A 24333-nucleotide genomic window follows, 5' to 3' on the forward strand; every position below is an offset into this window, starting at 1 on the left:
ATATCTCTATATATATATATAAAGTTTAAGTGTTAACATTTGAAAACCATTGAATTCTGTTAATTTACATTTTACATCCCAACTTTTTAGATCCAGGATTGTACTAATGATTTTTACAGTAGTATAATGAACATTTTAAACTTAAGTTCAAGTATAAGATTTATTGTCAAAGTTCTATTTACCATATCATAAACTGAAGTCTTGCTTGTACAAGCCTATGCTAACAGAGCCTATGAATCTGAAATATAACAGATCATACATTGGCTTAGCCTCTTAGCATCTATCTTATCTGTGATGTGAGGTGAGGCGCTGTTTAAATTGAGCCGGCAGTGAAGGTGACGTGAGGTGAGTTGGATGCTGCTGGTACTGCCTGGGGGCTTGAGGAAATGAACTGGGATGTCGAATGAAGGAATATTCTGGGCACAAGTCACAGTTGAGCTTTACTCCAGGGTTTATCTGCACTTAGAGGGCATCAGATTTTTGATGCAAGCCTCTTCCTACATTGTGCACATTTCCTTTTTCTCTACTCTTCACTGTTCTGGCCTCTGAGAGTCTCATGCAAAAAAGGAAAAAAAAAAAGTCAATAAAATTAAACTCAGTAAAAAAATAAGCAAAACAAAATACAAACAGTAATGAATGCAGTGACATCAACACTGACATTACATAACGTAAAATAATATTAATATGATTATGTTTTAAACATTAGCATTCATTAACATTAAGTCAGTACTCTCAAGGGTTAAAAAAAGTTTATTAGGTGTAAATTAGTATTAGACTTGGGATTTAAGTTTATGCCCCAATACCCCACTCTCTCTCTTTCGCTCTCTCTTTCACTCCCTAAAAGGACGCTACCTTCTTGGACTCTGGGTTTCTTGAACAAGCTGGTGGAGTGACGCAGTTTGCATGCCCAGTTTTTGAATTTTCGAGTCCAGGATTTCTTGCTAACCGGATTTCTGATACTAGGACATGTCAGGTTTAGGCCAAAATATCCACCTCCTGCATTGTGCTGCTGCTGTCCTTGATGAAGGGGGATCAGTTGCTGATTGGGGGGCCATGATGCATCTCCAAGGGCACTTGTGTCAGAGTGTGGTGGTACAGCCTAGGACAGTTAAAACAATTAGGAGTGGCTGAATGGATGTGAGACATAAAACGAGAGATCTTCAACATTTCAATATTACAACTAATCAAAAACAGTTAAAGAGAACAGAGTGGAGTCACACTTACAGACAGTAAAATGAATCCAGTTTAGAATAGTAAAAACAGGACAAAACTTACTTAATTGTATCCTTGGTTTTACTTACAAATATAGCTGGTTCTCCTGGTACAAGTGAGCACTGGGGGCCAGCAGATGTGTCGAGACTGGGAGGGAAGAGAGACGATTGCAGAGTGTTTGAGGCACAAGTGGAGGGGAGAGATGGTCCAGGTTGCTGCTCCACTGGGCTCAGCTGCATAAGGTTGGGCACGTCTATAGATGCTTTACCCTCTTCTTCCCTCTCTGGGTCAGGTGAGGTGGAAGAGGAACGGGGCGTGGTGGAGGAGGTAGTAGAAGACGAGGAATGGGGGGAGGTGTCGGAAGAAGAAGCGAGTGGGTGAAAAAGTATGGGTTGGAGTGATTGTAGTTCAGATGACTCATCACCCCCAACTGATGTGGAGGTAGCTGATACAGCTGCAGAGGCAGCTCCAGCATGTGCAGTCCCACCGCTGTACTCCTGATACAACAAGTTCCTCAACTTCTCATCTAAAGTCTTCATACGGTTGTCTACAAAGCCCATTTTCGGGGGTCCTTCGCTGTCTGACTCAGCTACAGAGGATGGCTGTGCAGGGGATGGTGTCTTAGTGAGGGAGAGATTAGGTAAGTGGGTTTCAGCAGAAGCAAAATGGAGAAGTGGCAGAGAAGAGTCAGATGAAGGGTGAAATGGGGCAGAATAACTGCTAGTGTCCTCTGTGACACTTGTCTCACCTGCAGACACCTCTGACTCTGACAGCTGCAAAGACGACTGCTTCTGCACTGAGAACTGCAGCGGTTTCTGTGGCGTGTCCACAGCTTTAACCATCTCGTCTTGTTGCTCAGGGTGTTGCAGCACTTTCTGTGACTGCACATGCTGTTGTGGTATTGCAGTAACATTAAGTTGTGCCTGCTGAGGAACTAATGGTTGACCAACCGATGACGACAACAATTGGTTTTGAGCTGCAGCACCCATTAACAGCTGCTGTTGCTGCAGCTGTATTATATGCTGTTGCTGTAAGTGTAATGTCTGCTGCAGATTTAATTGTTCCTGCTGTTGCTCCTGCTGCTGAGCCACAAAATCAGCTAGAGGTGCAACAACCTGTTGAGGTGACTGCTGAAACTGAGTCTGCTGCAGCAACTGTGGGGCAAACGGTGGTGTTTGCTGAGGCTGGGTCTGCTGTACAGGTAATAGTGGCAGAAATTGATGTACAGGCACAGACTGTTGTAACACTTCTGTATTACCTGACCCAGGTAGAATTTGCACTTCAGTCAGTTGCTGCTGAAGTGGCATTTGTTTTTCATTAAGTTGATGCTGCTGTAATTGTTGGAGAGACTGTTGGGGTTGTTCTTGCTGCAGGAACATTTGTTCTTGACTGCCTTGGTGTTGTGTTGATTGTTGTTGGGGTGTTATTTGCTGTATTTCTTTTTCAAAATGCATTGCTTGCAGTTGTTGTGTTGTTGGAGTCTTCTGTAGGTTTGAAGTGACTGGTGTGAATGTCTGCTGCTGATCCATGGCAAGTTGATTTACTGCAGAAGAAACCATGCCAAGCGGAAGAGGGGACTTAAAAGATGATGAAGACGGGGCAGCTGCTGCAGTGGAGCAAACAGTGTTGATAGAGGCGGTAAAGTTACCAGGAAATATGGAGGTGGGTGAGGGAGACACAAGAGGAGGAGCTGTGGACAATGTGGGGGCATCTGCAACAGGAGGTGTTGCATTAGTTGAAAGAGGATTGATAATCTGGTTAGTAGAAGAAGAGGTGGACACTGGCAAGTCATGACAACTTGAGGCAATGAGTGAGAGAGAGGCCAGTCCAGAGATGGTTTCAGAACCAGTGGCCACAGCCACGGAGACTGGGATAGCTGTGGGAGCCGGGGCTGAGGCAATAGAGACTGGAGATGAGGTAGAAGAAATCAATTCACCAAAAGACTCAAGACTTTGGGATCCATCATCTTCTACAACTGAAAAAAAAAGGTATTTTTTCACTCTATCACCTTATTTAATGTAATAAACCATAGCATTCAAAATGACCCATGTAGGGCTCACCTTTATCTCGTTGAGGAGATTGTGGAATCCTTGATTCTGCAGTGGGTGGTGGCGTGACTGTTCCCTGGTTGGACAGGGAGTCTCTATGACGAATGGTCTGGTTGATAAAGAAGCGCCAGCGTCCCACTGGAGACGACTGTGGAACTGAGTCTACTTAGAAACCATAAAGAGAGTTTAAAATGGAATCAATGTACAACTTTTGTTTCCAACCAGTCACTTTTTTTGTGAAAAAATTAAACATCCGTATATTCAAAACCTTACTTGAGCTTGTGTGAGTGCTCACAATTAACTGATCAGTTGATCCAGCCTGATGGAGAAATAAATATTAATTTTATGTTAAATATTGAGACAAAGCTAAACAACATCTAAAAGGCTACGTCAACATGCCTGTGTCTGAAGAATTTCACGGGCTTTTTTAACTATTGCTCTCAGCTCCTCAACAAATTTCTCCTTCTCTGTATCAAGAACAAAGTCCTCCTCCACCTATAAAGTGAAACCAAAAGGCAATGATAAAACTATGCAACAACATTTATGTACAAGTGCAGACACTTGCTATACATGACCTGTTTACCATGTAATCTGCAATATCTTCAGGTGCGTCCTCTTCAATATCAAACTTGAATGTCACCATCTTATTGCTGTGGGTTTCTAACTGGCATTCCACCATGTTGTCCCCTTTGTTGGAAACCTTTGAATACATTGAAGGTAAAATCTTACAAACCAGATTCCAAAAAAAGTTGGGACACTAAACAAATTGTGAATAAAAACTGAATGCAATGGTGTGGAGGTGCCAACATCTAATATTTTATTCAGAATAGAACACAAATCACAGATCAAAAGTTTAAACTGAGAGAATGTATCATCATGCAACTAGTCTTTTAAATCAAAATATACTACTTATTTATGTAAATATAAAGTGCATTGCTAAGTAAGATGGTAACAGATTTTTCTTTACCTGGAGCATGCTCAGTTGAAACGGATGTGGACCTTTCTCAGGCTTCAATAAAGAAGCTCTTTTTTGAGCCTTTGATTTTTCCATTTTCCCATTTGCTGAAAGCTGCAGGGAGTCTTCACCATTAGCTGGAAGAGATCTGAGGATGGAATGGGTTTTAAATATGGACTTGTGAAGAAACTTTAAGTCCAGGTGGACGATAGACAATGTGTATAATAAAGTAAAACAACATTTAATTCATAAAAAAGAAATCTGTAAATGCAAATTATTCATAGATATTTGACATACCCAGATGAAGACTCTGCACTTGTCTGCAATGGACCATCCTGAAGAGTGGCATTTAAATATATACACAAAGTAAATATGTAGAGAAAAAACACACACACACAAATAAATCAAACATCAGCAAAATAAGACGAAAAAAAGCATTATGAATAAAATAACACTGAATAACCAGTTCAGTCCTTTTAATGATGCTCCTGAACTGTAAGCATTTAAATATTTAGAGAAATTTCAATTGTTAAAAAATACCCTGAACATATTTATTGACACTTTTAATTAATTAGATAAGTTGAGATGAAATTAACATAGGGAAAACTCAAATGTACATTTTTGAGTTTCCACATTAAGAAAATGCAGAAATTAATCGTCACATTTCTAAAGGCAAGTGGCAAAAATGTTACCATCACTTTCACAGCACTCAGTAATTTTACCAATACATTTTACACTTATTAAAACCGTTTAGGTGCAACAAAACTGAGCACCCTAAAAATTGCTTCATCTTTTTACTGTACAAAGTCAGGTTTTATAAACAAAAGGCCAAGCAGCACAACTATTCTTAAAAAAAGGCAGAACTAATGTTTGCAACACTTTCAATATAGATAATCCAGTTTCCTCTTTGTGTTTAGGATAGTGTAAATGATTGATGAAGCCGACAAGAGCTATTTAGGTATGTAGTGTATTAGTTTGTAAGTACTAACAGAGGTAGAATGAAAATAAAGAAAATACAATCTAGCAAGAATACTGATGTTATAGTTCTATCATTTGCTGTCTCTGTTCCCGAGGGTGTTAAATTATTAAACAAATTAAGAAATAAGAAATAAGAAAAATTGTTTAGATGTCATTCTTGTCGATGTTTCAGCAAGTAGAAAAAAAAATGTGTCCAATGTGTTTGTTCGTAATTGCACTTCTTAAATTAAGTTTATGTTGTTTATAAACATCTATCCACCTTCCACTATTATACAGCATGTGGTTGGGTCAAGTGGGCATTATGTCACGGAGGAAAGCCCAGACATTCCCCTCCCCAGTAACACTCTGGCTCTTCCTGGGTGATCCCATGGCATTTCCAGGCCAGAGAGGAAATATAATCCTTCCAGCAAATTCTGAATCTACTCTGGAAACATGCCCAGAATCAGTGGAACATACTCAGAAAACCTCTGAAGAGAGGCATCCTAATCAGGTGCCCAAAGTTTTCATTCTTCACTGCCCTATATGATGGTGCACTTCACCCCATCTTTCAGGCTGAGGCTGAGCCTGGACACCCCATTTCAGCTGCTTGTATTTGAGTTCTCATTCTTTTGGTCATGATGTTTAGCAAAAATATGATAAAAATATAAATATGTTCCAATTAAAATGGTTTATATGCATCTATGAAGATATGAATAATTTAGTGCTTACAGTTTTAGAAGGCTGATCATTTTGACCTTCACTGCTTTTTATTTATTTAAGAACATCCACCACTTAAAAAAAAATAAAAAATTAGAACTCAGTTTGAATAAAAACGGTAAAGCCAAAGCCTTTTCATAAATTTAGAAATTAGTATTACTATATTCATGAAACCAGTACGTCAGAATAAAAATTAGCACTACAGAACTTTTTGTATTCCATGTACCTGATTGACGCCCTGTAGAGAAATGTCACAGTCTTGCAGCAAGGCTTGGGGAAGGTTGAGGACATTAGAGCCAAGCGGTTGTAGCGCAGTGACAAAAGGTGAAGGAGAGGAGGGAATAAATTCAGCCTGCCTCTTTAAGGCTACCTGGGCTACTGGTGGAGATGTAAGAAATTCTGTAGCAGGGGCTGGGGTAGGATGGTGGGATAGGAGAGATGGTGGTGGTGCTGAAGAACATGAGGTATGTGAAGAGCTGAGGGGCATTTGTTGTGCAGGGACTACAGTCTCTTTATGTGTCTGAGTTTGAGAATGAGCTTGTGAGTGAACTTGTGTTTGTGTTTGGGAATGCGTTTGAGCTTGATTGCTCGTTTGAGTATGTGTATGAGCTGGCAGCATCTGTTTGGCTTGATGCTGTGGAGATGGAGGACCATCTGCCATTAGGTGACTGTAAAGAGGCAGCGTGCTGCTCTGTGACTGAGCCTCAGCAACATTACTGGCTCCTATTGGTGCTGAGGGCTGAATCACATGTGAAGTAGTGGGACAATGTGGAGGATCCTGACACTCATTGATAGGTGTTGTTAAATCCTGTCTCACAGGAGATGGTTGTGGGATAGGAATTTGAATGAGCTTTGCCAGTAACTGGGGTTGTGTGGTAGGTTGGGCTGAGGGTTGTTGTACTTGAGACAAATTCTGCAGCTGTTGCTGGTACTGCTCTATAGACTGAGACATCAAAGACTGGGACATGGGCTGAATGGAAGAGGAATCGAGAGAGCTTCTTGTAGATTGCTGTTGGGCCTGAACAACTGGACGTAATGTTTGACTTAAAGCTTCACCTTTTCCAATCTGCACAGGATGAGGAGTGGCAAGAAGATCGGGAGTTTCAACTGCAAGACCACCTGCTTTAGTTTCAATGTTCCCAGTCGAACCTGGAGACAGAATGATCGGCTGATACTGGAGTGTTTGTTGATGATGCACTTGCTGTTGTGAAATACGAGTCATATCATGCAGTAAGGATGGCATGCTTTGGTGAGAAGGTTGAGGGACATATTGGGGGGTTAAAAATCCAGCTGTAGGCTGAGGATGCACTTGATAGGGTGACTGGCCTTGGGCTTCTTGTTGGAGATGGGACTGGATAAGACTTGGCCTTTGAACATTTTGCTGAACACACGTTTCATTGTGTATCGGACTAAAAACGGAAGCAACAGCAGCTAAGGGTTGAGCTGTATTTTGGTTTTGTTGGCCCATCATTTGAATATCAACTGTTGGGACCTGACCATGTATTTGCTGGGACTGTAGAATAGGTGTATGTAGAGGCTGAGTCTGGATTAATGGCTGAACAGCTACCTGACCCTGTGTGGGAGTTGCAGGTCCAGGACAATTAGCTTGCAAAGGAACTTGTTGGGTCTGGTAGACTTGCATTTGTTGCATTTGTCTTGGGATCATTGCCGCTGGAGAAGTTACATCAGCTTCAGCAGAAGGCTGAGGAGCTTGGGGTATTGACTGAGCTAAAAACTGGACTAGGAACTGTTCCTGCTTTTGAGGATGAACTTGTCCTTGATGAGTGAGGACAACAGGAGATGCCTGACAGGGAATTTGTGTATTCTGAATGGTCACAGGGACCTGAGTAGGAGCTATTACATGAGCTTGGCGCTGAACAGTTTCAGTGACACCTGGAACATCAACAGAAAGATGAGGAGGTTTAATCATGGAAGTATGGTGCTGTTGAGCAACAACTGATTGTTGCTGCTGGGTAAACTGACAGGCGTTTAGTTGTGGGATACACAACTGTTGTAAATTAGATGTTTGCTGCTGAATCTGCAGCTCACTGTTGCTTTGTAGAACATGTGCAGGTTCATGTTTTTCAGTTTGAGGGGGTTGAATATTGACAGCTTGTTGCTGCTGCTGCTCTTGGTGCTTCAGCTGAGCCTGTTGCTGTATTAAATCTGCTTGTCGCTGCTGCAACAAAACTTGCTGATGCTGCTGTTCTAACTGTAGTTGCAACAGAACTTGATGCTGCTGCTCCAAGTGTTGCCTGAGTTGCACTTGTTGCTGCTCTTGTTGCTGCAGCTGAGCTTTCTGTTGTACCTGCTGCAGTTTTAAAATGAACTCCTTTTGCAAATCTTGTATTAACACTTGTTGCTCTGTCTGTTGGGTTGCATTTTGCTGTTGTAGTTGTTCATTTTTCTGTTGCGTCTGCTGAGATTGCAGTGGCAATACATTGTTTTGCTGCTGTTCTTCACTTTGCTGTTGCATCTCTGCCACAGTTTTTGTTCTACTTTGGTGTAGTCCCGTTTGTTGATATGACTGACTTTGCTGCTGTTGCTGTACGGGAAAATGCTGCTGCTGTTGATGCTCTATCTGATGTAAGTATGCATGTGCCGATTGCTCTTGTTGCACAGGACTTTGCTGTTGCTTATCCATGAGTTGTTTATGTTGCAACTGGGCCTGCTGTTCATGTTGACGCAGTGCTGTTTGTTGCTGCTGATCAAACTGTTGCTTTACATACAACTGCTGTTTAAAAACATGAGGTTGCTCTGCTGGTTGCTGTGGTACTGCCACAGCTGTTTGTGTAGCCATCACATGCTGTTGAGAAGCTGATTGGACATGTTGAACAGGTTGCTGTACAAATGTCTGCTGCTCAGGCTCCTGTTGACGTTTCTGGATAGTTGAAGCTGAAAGGCTCTGTTGATCCTGTCCTAGTGGCAGCTGAATGGCACGAATGTGTTCAATGAGAGTCACCTGGGCCTCCATTTGCTGTTGGGGCTGCTGCTGTACAGTGGAAGTCTGGACATCCATCCCCATCTGTTGTTGTGGGACAATAGAATGATGTGAGATCATTACAGGCTGCATTTGTGGGGGTGTGGCATGGGTAGTGATGTCAGTGAGCTGCATTGACATTGCAGGGTGATGGATCTGCTGATTTGGGGGGACAACGGCCCCTGCTTGTCCAACAGGATCACTGGTTGGCATGGATGTAGTGAAAACATTAATGGGTGCTTGTGCGGAAACAGTGGGTATAAATGACTGTGAGGCGGCCACTGACCCATGAGGAGTGGCAGTTTGAAATGTTTCTGATGGAAATGTTTGTGACTATTCAGTGATAATGAAAGAATGATGATTAGAGGTCAAAGAAGGGAAGGATGGGGGAGAAAGCAGTAGAAAAATTAGGTTAAGAATAGGCAAGGAGCAAAAAAAAAAAAAAAAAAAAAAATCACAAAACACATTAACTTTTAATAACAAAGTTTCCCACAGTGTTTATAAAAGATGCCAACTGTTTAAATTTGTTAAACCTAGTTTATAAAAAATAATTACACTTTCAGAAGATAAAAATGCACTAAAGATAAAATTAAAAGAAGTAAATTTTTGCATCACAAAGTCATAGAGCTTCTTCATATCTTGCATCACTACTACAACAACTTCCTGGGGGAAACTTTGTGTATTGTTGTTCAAATTCAAAAAAATGTGAGTCTATGAGGGTTATTGGGTATTTTATTATTACTGAAGGGGGGGGGGGGGGATCCAAAAGAAACAGAGTCGTGGATCCATCATTTTGCTTTCATTAGCATTAATGTTAAACGTCCCAGCATAAATTTAGTTTTCATTTCAACATATGTATCATCATATTTCACCTGAAAATAGTGTTGAGGTACACTTGGTGATACCTGTGGAACCGTGATGTTGGGTTGAAGTAACGCCTGGGCAACAGGACCTCCTTCACTTTTACTAATGGGCATGCTGGACAAACTAACATTCTGACCAAGAGGCACATTTGGACCACTTCCACTCTCACCAATGCTGAGCATCAGAGGATTGACCAATGCTCCAGTGCTCTGTGAAACAGAAAATAGTTATTGAACAATGTATTTTATCAATACAGTGACTTGTGATGAGCAGAGTTCTATCAATAACTGGAAGCATAAACCTACAGTTGCCATAAGAGGGAGAGTAATCTGTGACTGGGAGTAGGACTCCCCTTGCAGAGAGTGTGCTTGGCTCTGTCCACTTGCATACGATTCACAGCTAGCAGACCCATGGGTTTCACCTTCTGAGTAAAATATATTTATAAATAGTACACAGTTTAAAAAATAAAGAAATGCTTTGTCAAATAATAAAGCTTAGTTTTTCATTTTGTTTTACAATGTCAGTTGCTTTAAAATGAAAGGTTTTCAAAAATGCTACCTGGCAAGCTAAGCGTTGTCGTACAAAAAATATGTTGATGCCTGACATGCTGATCTACTTCAGGCAGCTCCTCAGCCTCACGAACTACTCCTCCAGCTCCAGTTTCTCCACCTCCTGTAACACCAACTGCACCTTGCATCAGCGAGGATGGGCAGGAGGGATAAGAAAATGGATAGGCGGCGATAGTGGAGTCTCTGCGTTCTTCAAGACCTTGCTGAAGAAGCTGCAGCTGTCGACGTTCTCTGGACTTCTTAATTAGATTCACTCGATCCCGAATGGATTTTCCTACCACCTTGGTATCACTCTCATGAAAGAAACCAGACTTCACCTGTAATAAATGAGTGAGAGACAAACAAATAATTAAATAATGAGCAGATAAAGGGGTCTCCGTATCAGCAATAAGTATTGTGAAGTGGCCCACAAATGAGTTAAAGTTTTCCCTAAAACAAGTTTATATTGTTTTATCATCAGTACCTCTAATCAGTCATAAATTGTACTCATGGCTCACCATTTCTAAAGCAACTTCCTCAGCACTATCGTTCTCTAGATCGTAGCTGAACTCTATGGCCTCATTGTCCTTGTGCTTCCCCTTCAGCTTTTTAGGATCTTCAACCCAAATCCGAAGAGCTAGACAGTCCTGCATGCCTGTGTCCTCCTCTGCCAGCTCTACTCGTACCCCTGTGTCTTCTGCAAAAAATGCATGGTTCAGGAGGTCTCTGATAGAGAGTCTGTAAAAGAGGAAGAAGTTACTGCTGTTAAATAAATCAATAAATCCACAAGAAAAAAAACAACTAAAAATTAAAATCTGCTTACCTCTGGCTTCTGTTCTGACGTATGCAGCATTCAATGATCTCCTTGATTTCTGGATCATGTACTTTATCAAAGCTGGCTGGCTTTATACCCTGTGGAAAAAGGAATGGGAAATATTTGCATTTATAAAATTAGTTTTGGAATGGTTTGATTGAATAAGGCCAATTCAATCGTAAGCACTCACACTTGTCACTTTGCGATAGATCTGAGCAGCATTTTGGCATTCAGAGTAGGGATATTCTGAAGTAGCCATCTCCAGCATACACATCCCAAAGGCGTACACATCCACAGACTCATCATAGTGCTCCTCATACATCTCTGGAGCCATGAACTCTGGGGTTCCTGTTTGGACAAGATGGTAGTTTTTAGTAACAACCTAAACAGCTAGATGCTAGTTCACCACTTGTACAGTTTACCAAGGAGCACTCACACTTGTTGACCCAGTTTATCCAGTTTTCTGTAATTGCTCAGAAGTAGTTGGTCCGCAGATGCAACCTACCTATGACACTTTTGGCAAATGAGGTCCTCATGAGAGTGGCTAGTCCCAAGTCACCTATCTTGACTGATCCTGTGGGGCCTGTTATGAAGATGTTGTCACATTTAAGATCCCGATGGACAATTGGTGGAGTCCTGGTGTGAAGGAAGTGAAGGCCCTTCAAAATTTGCCTGCACCAACTCCTTAGGACCTTGGGTTTCATCACCTTAAACCGCTTCAGATAACTGTTCAGAGAGCACAAATGCAGTCACTCAAAATAATACTGTAAAAATAAAACAGACAGAAACAGAACAATATAAATACCTCTCTAATATAATGTATTGTCCAAATGGCTCTTGTTAGGCATACTAAGGATTCTAGATTGAACATGGATGTAAGTGTGCATGATTATTAGCCTTGAGTGGATTGGTGACCTGCTCATAGGATACGATTCAGCCATGATGAAGTGGGCAAATGGAAAATGAGTAATATTGAATTTTATAATTTCTCTTTTTTTAATTAAATTAAATGCTCTTAGTGAAAACTATTCACAAAATGATTGATAAATGCCAAGGCATTCAGAAAATATATTTTGGCATTATCAGCTTTGATGTCAATCACAGACATTCAAGGGATTTTTTTTTAACACCAAAGGTAACATGGAAACCCCAGTCACAATTACAGGAACTGAAAACAATATTAAACGTGTAAGTAACAGATTTTATACAAACGTTTTGAGGGTTCCTGACGTCATGAGCTCTGTGACCAGTACAATGCATTTCTTTCCACGGAGCGCAGACTCCCATGAATCATAAAAGCGAACTATGTTGGGATGCTGAAGCCCTTTTAACATTTCTGCCTCCTCTTTGAAGCGTTGTTGCTCCGCCTTGGTCAGCTTGCGGTCCTAAGAGAGGAACATGCAGAGTTATATTGTTTCAGTGTTAATTACTTCCTATATTTACTGGCTGGCAGCTCTAAAAAGGTGCAATAAAGGTATTACAAGAAGTCAACAAAGATTGCCTTCCCATTCTTATAGGTAATTTAAAAAACAAAGTATACTTCACAATTGTGCAATGACTCTAGTTGCCTCTAGATGGCACTAGCAAAGTAAAATAGCAGCAATGTTAAGCCAACACCCAAGCTGTGCCTTTAAAAACATCTCTGCTGCATCTGCCACATCTTCAGTATGTTGCAAATGCAAAGGAGTGTAGCAGAAATGCAGGCAACCTGAAGTAATTGGCCACTGATCAATCTCACAGTAAAGAAGAGCTAAATGGTTATTTATTAAACTGCTGTGTAGGGAAGGTGCATCTTCCTCTAGATTAAAATACAATAATGCTATTTACTATTACATAATTCAACTCTTGCTCAAAATCAATTCACACGATCCTGGATAGATTTTCATAAACACCTAGTTGTCTCACATAAAATGTGCTACACTAAAACAAAAACGCTGTCATTTTACTGTTTTCTGTCAAAAAAAAAAAACATGTTAAAATATGATTTGTAATTTGATGATAAACCAAATTTTAACAAAATCTTTTTTTAGATAAAACATGTGAAACATTTCACTTAAAAGTACAGTAAGTTAGAAACAAAAATATAAACCTTTCACAGGTAGACTTGTTTGTTATTTAGCATTTGGCTGTTTTTAGGGGAATAAACAAATTTAAAACAAACAACAACAAAAAAAAAACATTTGAAAAGATATTGCTCAAATGTAGGCGACTTTGAAACATGTACACACAAATGGAAACAAACTATAAAACAGGACACTGTGTTCAACTTCACATGTGTGAGAGAATCCATTATGGCAATCATTGTCATGTCAAAGGCAGACCTTGCTATAAATAGCAGTTGTCATAACATTGGCTTTCCACTGATCAATTCCATTGACACAGAGCGTTTTGCTTTATAAAAATCCCTTTAGAGAAGAGTTGCCCTGCAGACATTTGGGTGCATAAATACAAAGTTTTATTGCATGTAATGCGATCTTTCCTCGCTATCTATACCAATGTATGTTTTCCCTCATTGTAACATCTTCTTCTTTTCCCAACAGCACCTGTGTGTGTTTTTTTTGCTTTGTGCACTGTGTCCTTTTCTGGAAATACATGTGAGAAAGGCAATCCCTTCAGCCTTCCTCTTCAAACTAGGAAATAAATTAGTGTCAACAAAGACTGTTCCTGGTTACTGTGCTATGTCTAAGAATAAGCTACCCTCTCATGGCCTACCCTCAATACCTTTCATTCACCTCGTCAAACACCTCACATTACAATGAAATGCACATTTGAACACCTACAATAGTCTGCTTGTGTGTTGTTGTGTGTGTGTCAGTATTTTGGAGGTTTTTTTTAGAAAAAGCTTTTGTTTTCAAGCATGAATGCAACCAAAAGGCCTCTGTTTGAACTACTCTGTTTTTAATGACTCCTTGTCATTGTCTGATACAGTGTGAGGCAAAATGCTTGAGATTCCCTGTCTGCTGCCTCCTCAGCATGTACTGTGTCCGGCTGTGTCAAATCAGACAGCTGTGGGGTCAGCAAAAGGTCACATGTCAATTAATGTCTACATGAATCGGTCTAAATTTGTCTGGACAGATTAACTTTCTACTGTAAACAAACTCACAGACAAGCGTGTACACTGAATTATTTTTAAAAAAAGGAAATTATGGAGCTGATGCCCTAATTTAGAGTAAAAAGCCATGAATTTCTCAAGTTAAAAATAACTATTATTACTGTACTGCAATAAATCCTAATAAGTAAGACAGAATTCATGGTATCTATAACACTATGAAGAAGGTGATATATTCCTAAATCCAACCATAGTCGGTATATTTTGCTCAGCTGTCAAGCTCTTGGCATGCTGAATTGTTAAAGTGACATAACACATTTTTCTAAGATAACTAAAAGCATAAGTACTTTAAAAATGTACTTGAAATGTACATTAAAAGTAACAAGATGAGAGGCCGGTAAGTGTAAGGTGACTGTGCCTGTGTGGCAGCTTTCTGTCAAGGATAAAAAAAAATAGAAGTGTTTGTTGTAAAGAGCTCTACCTTCTGTCTGTGACTAAGGGTTCTGAGGAAATTAGTGAGATCCAGTCAGTGTTAAGAACTCGGGGTGAGTCCAACATGTATGCTGACTAATAGCAGTGCAGATTGAGAAACATTTCAATTAGACATTCTCATTCAAAGATTTGGGTCCCAGAAACTGCTCTGTGCACTTCTCTTGTATTATTAGGCTTGAAAGAGCTTATTTCTTTGCTTATTACAGAAGTCACTATCTGACAGCAATTATATTGGTGGAGAAAATACAGGCATAATATTTTGTTAGGATTGATATTAAAATCAGTATTACATACAAACCTTTTCTTAACTCAAGCAGTTAAATGTGCCAAGGCAGGCATTATCACTGTTACATTTTTATCTGTTAAAAATGCTTTGAAGTTTTGTACTTCTCCTTTTGTCTCTCGACAGGAAACAAAAAAACAAAAAGTAGCACCGTGTCCCACTTTACCGACTTTAAAAGTGATATTTCACGCAGTAACATTCAAGAAATAATCAACTCAAAATCCCCTATGCAGGCTCTGTAAATATAAATGTAATAAACTTTAAAAAGTGATCAAATATTTTTGATGCAACAATAATAGGAGAGGGTTATTAGAACATATGTAGGCCTTCAAGTTTTATTAGTCAAGACTTATTTAAACAGATTGATGGTATGTCAAAAAAGTCAAAAATAAATTTAAAGGTAGTAAAGCATTACCAATACATTCACATTGTCACGTTTAATCAAAATTGTAATATATTAGTAATTTTCTTAAACAATAGCTTTAATTCTAACCTAAAATTTTATGTAGAAAACATTGTATACGTTTTTGCACACGAAGGGGAAAAAAAGGTCATTGAGTGTACATGAAACTTGTGAAACTTGCAAGCACAGTTGTTGAAAGAGATACCTCAGACCACAGGTGTCAAACTCATTTACACAACAGCGCCTTGGACTGCAAAGAAGACAGCTCTACATTTGTTGTGTTTACTGTGCATGTGACAGCAAGAAGACAGCCGTCATCAAAACTACAAAGCACAATTCACCCACATTGTTTTAAACAGCAAAGTGGGCATATATTCTCTCTCAGGTTTTGTAGCATCCCCGAAAAGGGACGAGCCAAAAGAAGTCACGTTTAGCATTTTACCTGTTTTTTTTTCATAGTATTTTGTCCACCAAGTCAAAAAACTTAGAATATAAAGCAAATATAGTCCATCACAACATTCTTATTTAGACTTATTTTCAGGCTTATTTAAGCCTTATTGACTGTAGTTTGATATGTTTTGTAGACAAATGTGTTTTTTGTTTTAAACAGTTCCTGTAATTTTGTTATTAGGTATTGCCTCCACAACAAGCACTGCAAATAAGAAAACACATAAAGCCCTAACAGACCCAGCAGAGTAATGTCAAGCTACAGGTTGTAAGCCTTATAAAACACTGGGCTAAATGGACTAGATATGGCTTACAAGGCACATTTGGTAAATGTTAAGAGGATAGGGTCATGAATACTAAAGCACGTGGGCCCTAAAACATCCACATTGGCAAATACTGCATAAGTGTCCAATGTCACAGGGGTTATTTTCAGGTTATGCTCCTCTGAAAAAGCCACAGTGGGATAAACAGGGTTGATTTAGGGCATTGTCAATAAAAAAAGAAGACAGTCTTGTGTAGCTGTTTGTAGTTATTTCTACGTTAATAAATTTGCCAGTAATACGTTGCCATGCAGCATAGATTTACGTGTGTCAGCGTTTTAAAATCTGAGGTGGCGGATGGCTGGGATTACATTACTGTAAGCTACAACAGCTCTAACTAACAAGATTGATTGCTCCAAAAAGGCCGGCCTGCACGCCAGATTAAAGCTCGTGATCAGTAGGTTTGCTAAACCTCTTTAAATGCTGCTAGCCTATACGCTAAATAAACCACTTTTTATACAACTGTCAAATAACACAAAGCAGCGCCACAAGCGCCAAAACTGACATTTAGTCAAGATGGCCTACTGGAAGAAATACAAAATCCCAATTACAACAACAATAAAATAAAACCTACACAAAGCAATTGAGTGAATTACGCTAAATAATACCCACGTCATAACAATTTTTGGTAAATGTTTCAAGTTTATTGATTCCAGATAGGACTGTACAGTTAATGGGGGGTGTTATGTGGTTTCTGTTGTATTAAAAAAAAAAGATGGTAATTGAATTTCTCCTGTTGCCAGTTAGGTAATAATGACTGTGGCAGGAGGATGTGTACAGCCGCAGGGACTAGATACAGACTAGAGACACATGTCAATTGTCAATGACCCACATGAACATGTCTGGCCAGTTTAGTTAGATTAATTCCAGTCTGGTCACTATAGCTTTAGTCTCTTTGACTTTACATCTAAAGTACTTATGTCAGTCACACCTAAATAATGTAGTTTGATTTACTTGGTCTAACTTAATTGCTCTTTCGACATCAAAAGCAACCAAATTATCCTAATTTTTTCATTTGTCACAGTAAAAGACATCAGAAAAAAAAAAAAAACATGTTTTAAAAGAATAAAGGCGAAGGTTCTCAGTCTTCCAGGTCATGGTAATTCCAAACAAAAGGTTAAAAAACAAAACATCTGGACTTTTATTCTGAAGCAGAACTGTCCTTTTCAGCTACTAGAAGTCTAGTTTATATAACATTTTTTGAGGAATACTCATAGCATCCACTAATTATCCTAAACAGGAAACGTTTCTAAATTAAAGTTGGTTGTTGGTAATGAGAAGTGATAATTGCTCATCCTTAAAAAGATGAATTTATAATTACAAAGGGTTTAAATCACACAGAGATAGAGAAAGGGTCCTGCCGAAGTTTCAGATAGTGGGAGAATACAAAAAGAGAATGCCACTGTTTGAAGTTGGTATTTGTCTTTAGATATAAAGACAAATACCAGCCTTGTTACTAGAGAGAACAACCCCCCACACATTTCCATTGGTTTTTCATATTTAACTTCCTTCCTGAACGTTGCTCTAGGCATGTGAGCCTGGCAGGGCGAAGCTGAGCTGGACCAGTCTGGGATGGCTGGGATAAACCAGTCTGGTTTCTGCCGCCCGAGTTATGCTGTCTGTGCAGGGTTTTTGTTCCAGCCTGACAGGCACCCACTGTAATTAACTCCCTGGATCATGCTGCATGCTCACTCAAACAGACAAAAAAAATGGGATAGAGTGAGATGGGGAGGGAGGGAAGTGAGAAAAAGAGAGGGAAAGTGATAGGAAGAGTAATACAGTGACATACTGTGTGCCTGACAGACGGGCAACAACAGACCACACACAGATGTACACAAACACAATCATTAAGCAGAACACAGAATAAAAAGCACTGCCCTTTTAAGAGTCTAATTTCACAAGTAAATCTAAATAAAAAGATGCCTTTAGTGAGTAGTAGGTTCCTTCTCTTCTCTTTTCAAGCTGCACATGAACACCTTATCCCCTTGCTTCCCTAAACTTATGGGGAAAAGTGGAGAGGAATGCAGTTCTCCCTGGCTGTAGTCTGACAGTCTAAAATAATTTGCAGCATGAAGCCTTCAATATGGGATCATAACATAGATGTTCATGGTGTTAGGACATTATAACAACAGCTACAAGTATTTTCTGTTCTTATAAGAGATTCATAGGAGGAAATAGTTACTAAGTGAACTAAAAAAAAATACAAGAGTGTTAACAACTAGGTGTTTTTTTATTTAAAATAAATTATCTGAGATGAATGCAGTTGTATATTGTACTATTAAAGATTAGAAAAAAGGCATTTATTTACTGGAAGAAAAAGACAGAATTATTCTAGTCAAGTCAAGTCTAGAAATAACATTACTGCCATAAATAAATCATTTTTAACCTTTTTGTCTATTTTAATGCCACTTTGCACACTGTACACAGGCTTTGGTCAGGTGGAGTAAATAGGACAGACCATGTGCCCCCAAGAGACTAGAATGTTGCACTGAATGGGCACTGGATCCATCTATAGACATGTGATAGTGTGCAGCTTGTGTATGTGCACACCTGAGTGTTTCCCTCCATGTGATAACTTAACATTAGCTCTAGGATTGCTCCATGGGAGGGGTGCCACTTTAGTCTGTTTGTTTTGCTCGTCTCCCCATCACCTTTATCCACTTATTGTTTCAATTTTTTAGCTGTTGCTTTGTTTGTAAAAACCCATTTTTCACTCTAGTTTTTACAGGTTTAGAATTTTAAATCCAATTAACCTAAGAATTATGTATACTCTCTTTTAAGCTCCCTTATTATGTAGTCAGTTTTATAATAGTCATCCATCCATCTATTTTTCATTCAACCTTTATCTAAACAGATAAATCACATTGAGCCTAAAAGACTCATTTACAAGTGAGACCTGTTTAGACAAAAAAAGTGATAAAATGGACACATGTAGGAGTTGGAGGCGAAAAAATTCCTATCAGACTTTTTTTTTCCTGCCTGAGAAAAAAAAAAAAACTCTTAATATTAAAAAAAAAAAAAAAAACACCTCGCACAAACAAGCACATAGTGACATAAACATTCTGCAGAGGGGGGAGCCGAGAGCGGTGAGCATGTTCATAGATGCTCTTGAGGTCACTGTAAGAGTTCTGATAAGGATGGAATAATCAGTCAATGTCCTCCGGTGAGATCCATAAACATTCTCCAGGTATGTCGAGGAATGGCCAAGAATAACGTCTATGAGAATCCAAGAGTCCTGAAATGATGACACAAAGTTTATTCAGCTGGTTTCATCTGGTTATCAGTTGGAAATTCCTCAGGGAGGAAGGTGGTGAGCGTCAGATCACATTTTCTCCAGGCAAATTCAGATAAGATGACCTTAAAGGCCAGTCAAGGGAGCCAAATTCAGATAAACACACAGTTGTTTTGGGGACAGGCAGAACTTAATGACATCTACCTTGAGTCCGTGTTGGTCCACTCGGTTCGGAAATGTCCAAAATACATGGCCACACCGATGGAACGTGACTGAGTAAATCTGATCCATTCTGCCCAAAGCATTTGAGTCTGGGTACTCGAGACACGAACCAAGCCATCATAAAGGCAAGCAGCGTGATTGGGTCCACATTTGCTGCCGACGACTTCCTTGATCGATTGATAAAACCAGCAACCAGCCCAATCCAAAAAGCAGGAACCAGTTATCGAAAATCCAATTAAATATGTGTCCTTAAAATCCACAAATGGCAGCAGAGATAGACACATCATCAAGTCTTCCAAGTCGATGAGATATCCAGCTGCGTGCCAACAGGGCAAATCGGCTCGCCTAAAGCCTGTCTTCTCTTCGAAGAAATGTTGTAAATTGAGTTGAGGGACCAACTGATCAAAAAGTCCATAATTATGGTTCAGAAGAAATGCAAGAGAGTCTCACAAGCAGTTTCACAAACAGACAGAGCAGCAAAGCAAAGCAGAGAGGGAGGGCGAAAGCATCTGATCTTGGCAAGAGCAAGTGGTGAAGTGAATATATCCATTATCTTTGCTTTTTCCGAAGTCGGGTCGCGGGGACAGCAGCTTGAGCAGGGAGGCCCAGACATCCCTTTCCACAGCTACCTCTACTAGCTCTTCTGGGGGGACCCCAAGGCATTCCCAGGCCAACCGAGAGACATCTCTCCAGTGTGTCCTGGGTCTTCCCCGGGTTCTCCTCCCAGTCAGACATGCCCGAAGCACCTCCCTAGAGAGGCGCCCAAGACATTATCCTTACCAGATGCCCGAACCACCTCAACTGGCTCCTCTCGATTATAATAATCAATTAGTAAAAATAAATAAATAAACAAATAAATAAATATATACACACACATACACACACCTTAAGAACATGCTCTGGCTTGCTGCAGACAGAACAGAACTGGATGTTACTAATGTATGGGTGTCGTTTATTCCTTGTCTTTTAAATGTCAACAAATGTTCCATCAGCTCAAATTTGTTTTCTTTTTTATCAGCCAAGGTCAAGAAGTTAATGAAGATCTAAGAAAAATGTTATTTTATCAAAAGTAAATCATCCCACATTTGCAAGCTGAGCAATTCTAAATCAAAAATAGAGATGCCAATGCATCAAATCAATATTAATGACATACAAGTCCGTTCTCTAGGTGTTGTAGTATGCAGGGGCCTGTCTGCTGCTGGTTAGTCCAATAGACAGAGTCTGATCTCAAGGATTAGCTCTTGTTTTGGGATCAGCTCCAAACCAAACACATGACTGGCTGCTCACACAAAGCCAACAGTCAAATGAGATAGCTTACTATCACACTGCTCGCTATTGTGAGGCTAAGATGAAGAGAAACGCAGTTCTTTCTTCTACAAGTCTATCTCCCACCTCTTGCTGAAGCCATCCAGATTAACAATGCTCTGCATTAATCACGAGCGTATTAAACTATGGCTGGTCACTTGAACAATAATCTCATTCTATTGCATGTCATTGTTTTCCTCCCACTGGACAATCAGTGCATAAAGAATTTCCTACAGCAATATTTACTATTGTAACAAATAAATGTGTAATAACCATCACAAAATGCACTCTAGTCAGAGGTTTCTTTTAGATTACAAACTTTCGTTCCATACTAGTATATCTTACACAGAATTGTGCAGTACTTAAGTAGTCACAGTGTACTAGACAGTTGATAAAAAGTGACATTTACTTAATCAGTTTTTATTAATTATTTTGTGTGATTGCTTATGTGGGCTGTGCAACTGAATTACTAGTGAAGTAAAATTACTTGGCCTTACCTGAAGTTCACACCATGCGACCTCCACCCAGGTCTCAGTGTCCAGGCCTTTATACACCGTCTTGAAGGCTCCTCTGCCAAGTTCAATGTCAAACTTGAGGAACCTTCCTCCAGGAGAGGTAGCAACAGCCTTCATCTCTGCCTCCTCTTCCTGCTCACGATCCCTTTCCCTTACGCTCGGGGTAGGTACAGATGAAGAAGCATCCTTGTCAGTTTCACGACCCTGAGATGGGTCATGTCCCAGAGCTGCACAAAAAGAAGCAGCTGCTTGTTGCTGGGCAATGCCAAAGCTTGATTCTGTGGAGAGCAGCTCCAGATGGGGGGCACTGTGAGAAGCCTCAGGGGGCATCACGACCTCGTCATCTATCTCACAGATCTCCACACTCTTTCTGAAGAAGCGCTTCTCCCGTTTCAGGGGTTTCTGACCAGTGTCACCAGGTAAGCCAGGCTTGGAGACAAAAACTGGGGTCTCCTCAAACTCATAGAAGATTTCATCTTCTTCTCCTCCTCCCTCTCCTCCCCCTTTTCTAATTCCTCTATCTTCTCCTTGTGTCTGTCTTTCCCGTTGAGTCTTGGAGGAGGAGGAGTCAAAGGGAGTGCTAGGTGGCCCATCCTTGTGTTGATCTGTCCTGTTCTTCCGCTCTTTAGCCTCTTCCTTTTGTCCAGCAGGCTTCTCTGAGGAGTCCTCGGTGCCTGTGGGCTCCCCTGGGTCAGTAGCCATAGGGAATGGTCTTTCCCAGTCCTCCTAGACCTCCTCCTCCTCCACCTCCTCCAAATCTTTGTTCCACCGTCAGACCCCGTCTCTCTCTCTTTAGTGTGTCTCCTCCTCACCTCTTTGCCAAGCTGCACTTTCAGTGTGTCAGGTGAAGGATTCCTTACTTTGGCAACTCTGTCCCCTCTAATCCACCCTTCTTACTCTGTTTTCTTTTCACTGATGTCTTACAATAATGTAGGAGGATGAGAGCATGACTGTTGAAGAACAGCTTTTGTCTTCATCTGCCTCATCATAATGTTCCTACATTTTCATCTAAATAGACTTGTGGTGAAGAAATCAAAGAAAGCCACACGTCTCTCAGTGAACACACTAAGCCAGAGGGCTTTGTCTCATCTTTCCAGAAAGTTGAAGTGCTTTGGGTTTTTTTTTCAAATTGTTATGTGAATTCCTTCAGGTAAATCTGCAAGACAAAAGGAAAACACAGCATTAATGTCAGGTAGATATGAGAAACAATTATTTCTATGTTGACCAATCTAGGTTTCTAAGGAAGAAACGTTTAGGCATGCCCACAAATAGAGGTTTAAACATTAGAAAGTAGAAATATTATACTTCTATTAACTATCTCCTTGTTATGAAACATGAGGTATCAGTAATTAATAACACAGTGAATTAAATAAAGCTCAGACTTTGTAGTTAGATAAAATAAATTTAAAAAAAAATTCAGAACGAGTATCTAAGGAGCAAGCTTCATCAATCACCCAGCTCATCCTCATCACAATCTTGTGACTTAAATTGTGTTCAACAACTCCCTTAGTCAACAGAGAGCTGCAGTTAGGGAGAATGCAATCCCAATCATTAAATATAAATGACGATCTAGGGGCCAGTTGAGTGTGAATAATTCATAGGAAGACTGACTGTTGAACTCTACTGGAGTGAATACAAGACATCTGCAATGGACGGCTGATAAATGTAAACAGCTGTGATTATGATTACTTTCAGCAAGGTCACCAAACAGAATTAATCAGTTCAATAATGGTTCAACTCTGAAACATGGTGAAGGGCAAAAGTTCAAGACTAAGTGTCACTGAGTTTTTACAAGCAATTGGTGTGTGAAGACTAGTGGGCAATTTTCTGGTGACACACTTCCACTCTCTTCCATTTTTGCCATGTGTCTCAAAGGTTTTTATCTTCTTTTCAGTCTGTCAGCAAACAATATTTTAGCAGCTCCTTTAAACCAGTTTTGCTAAAAAAAATGTTTCACAAAGATACCATCTGGCCTAAAGTTTCTCTGACAACAGTTTCTTAGAAACAGAGTTAGGCAACAAGTTACAGATCTAATAAAGTGCAGAGTCACCATTTTGAATTTACAAGAAGCAAGCTAACTGCAAACTGACAACAGGTGCTGCACAGAAGAAAGGCATCCATGCAGTTGTAGGAAAGAAGTAAATGAAAACAATTATGCAAGGTCCAGATCAGCGTTAACAACTCGCTTTGCGTGTTAATTTACAACCTGACCCTTTTTAGTTTGCAGCTCAGCAGGTGAAAATTTCTAGGGTTCCCTATGAAAACTTTTCTAGAACATCCCTGTCACAAATAGGATGAGGCCTATAGGGGCCAAGATGGTTTAGAGACAGAGCAGCCGACCTGGGACCAGAAAGTCGTGGCTCGACTTCCCGCCATGCCCACATCGCGGTGTTCCTGAGCAAGACACCCAATCCCCAATTGCTCCCTGGGCACTTACATAGCTGCCCACTGCTCCACCTGGGTGTATCTCATGTGTGATGGGTTAAATGCAGAGAACCAATTTTGTCATTGTATGGGAACATACAATGATGACAACACATTAGCCACTTATTCAAAAAGCGTTCAATACAAAAAATTAGAGGAACAAAGACCTACTGTTTTAGGTTTTAGGTGTGAACTGCCAATCTACATATATGTGTGTGTGTGTGTGTGTGTGTGTGTGTGTCTTATGTGTGTGTGTGTGTTTTATCTCACTCAGCCTTATAACCTGAATCTCTCACTCTCTGCTCTTTGAATTGAGAAAGCTCCTCGGATGAGGAGCGAAACGTCTTCTGTTACTAATAAAGTCCAGTTGTTTTTGTATTGAACGCTTTTTGAATTCATCATGTCCTGGATGACTGAGAATCTTCACCAGCATATTAGCCACTTATATACTTACAAACACTGGGTACCCTGAATCTAGGGTACAATCCACTAAGCTCTGAAGACATCCACAAGAACCATCTTGTACAGTAAATGTGGGTTCTTGAA

At 40.0% G+C, this 24333-nt stretch overlaps 1 protein-coding gene across 1 annotated transcript in view; it reads right to left on the reverse strand.

The window, feature by feature from the left end:
• Nucleotides 1–24333, reverse strand: part of si:dkey-151g10.3 (serine/threonine-protein kinase WNK3) — a 34294-nt gene that overhangs the window by 3961 nt on the left and 6000 nt on the right. Inside the window, exons 2-19 of the mRNA XM_037684487.1 lie at nucleotides 21346–22519; nucleotides 12308–12480; nucleotides 11601–11821; nucleotides 11286–11443; nucleotides 11105–11193; nucleotides 10800–11019; nucleotides 10338–10619; nucleotides 9775–9942; nucleotides 8738–8914; nucleotides 6791–6955; nucleotides 6260–6365; nucleotides 4513–4588; nucleotides 4228–4363; nucleotides 3844–3960; nucleotides 3680–3755; nucleotides 3273–3422; nucleotides 1302–3187; nucleotides 853–1099 (exon numbers count right to left, since the gene is read on the reverse strand). Of these exons, the coding sequence (XP_037540415.1) occupies nucleotides 853–1099; nucleotides 1302–3187; nucleotides 3273–3422; nucleotides 3680–3755; nucleotides 3844–3960; nucleotides 4228–4363; nucleotides 4513–4588; nucleotides 6260–6365; nucleotides 6791–6955; nucleotides 8738–8914; nucleotides 9775–9942; nucleotides 10338–10619; nucleotides 10800–11019; nucleotides 11105–11193; nucleotides 11286–11443; nucleotides 11601–11821; nucleotides 12308–12480; nucleotides 21346–22065 (5167 nt within the window). The 5' untranslated portion in view covers nucleotides 22066–22519. The remainder of the gene's footprint in view (nucleotides 1–852; nucleotides 1100–1301; nucleotides 3188–3272; nucleotides 3423–3679; nucleotides 3756–3843; nucleotides 3961–4227; nucleotides 4364–4512; nucleotides 4589–6259; nucleotides 6366–6790; nucleotides 6956–8737; nucleotides 8915–9774; nucleotides 9943–10337; nucleotides 10620–10799; nucleotides 11020–11104; nucleotides 11194–11285; nucleotides 11444–11600; nucleotides 11822–12307; nucleotides 12481–21345; nucleotides 22520–24333) is intronic.

The sequence above is a fragment of the Nematolebias whitei genome, chromosome 11, assembly GCF_014905685.2.
Source record: "Nematolebias whitei isolate Nwh7 chromosome 11, NemWhi1, whole genome shotgun sequence".
NCBI classification, from domain to species: Eukaryota; Metazoa; Chordata; class Actinopteri; order Cyprinodontiformes; family Rivulidae; genus Nematolebias; species Nematolebias whitei.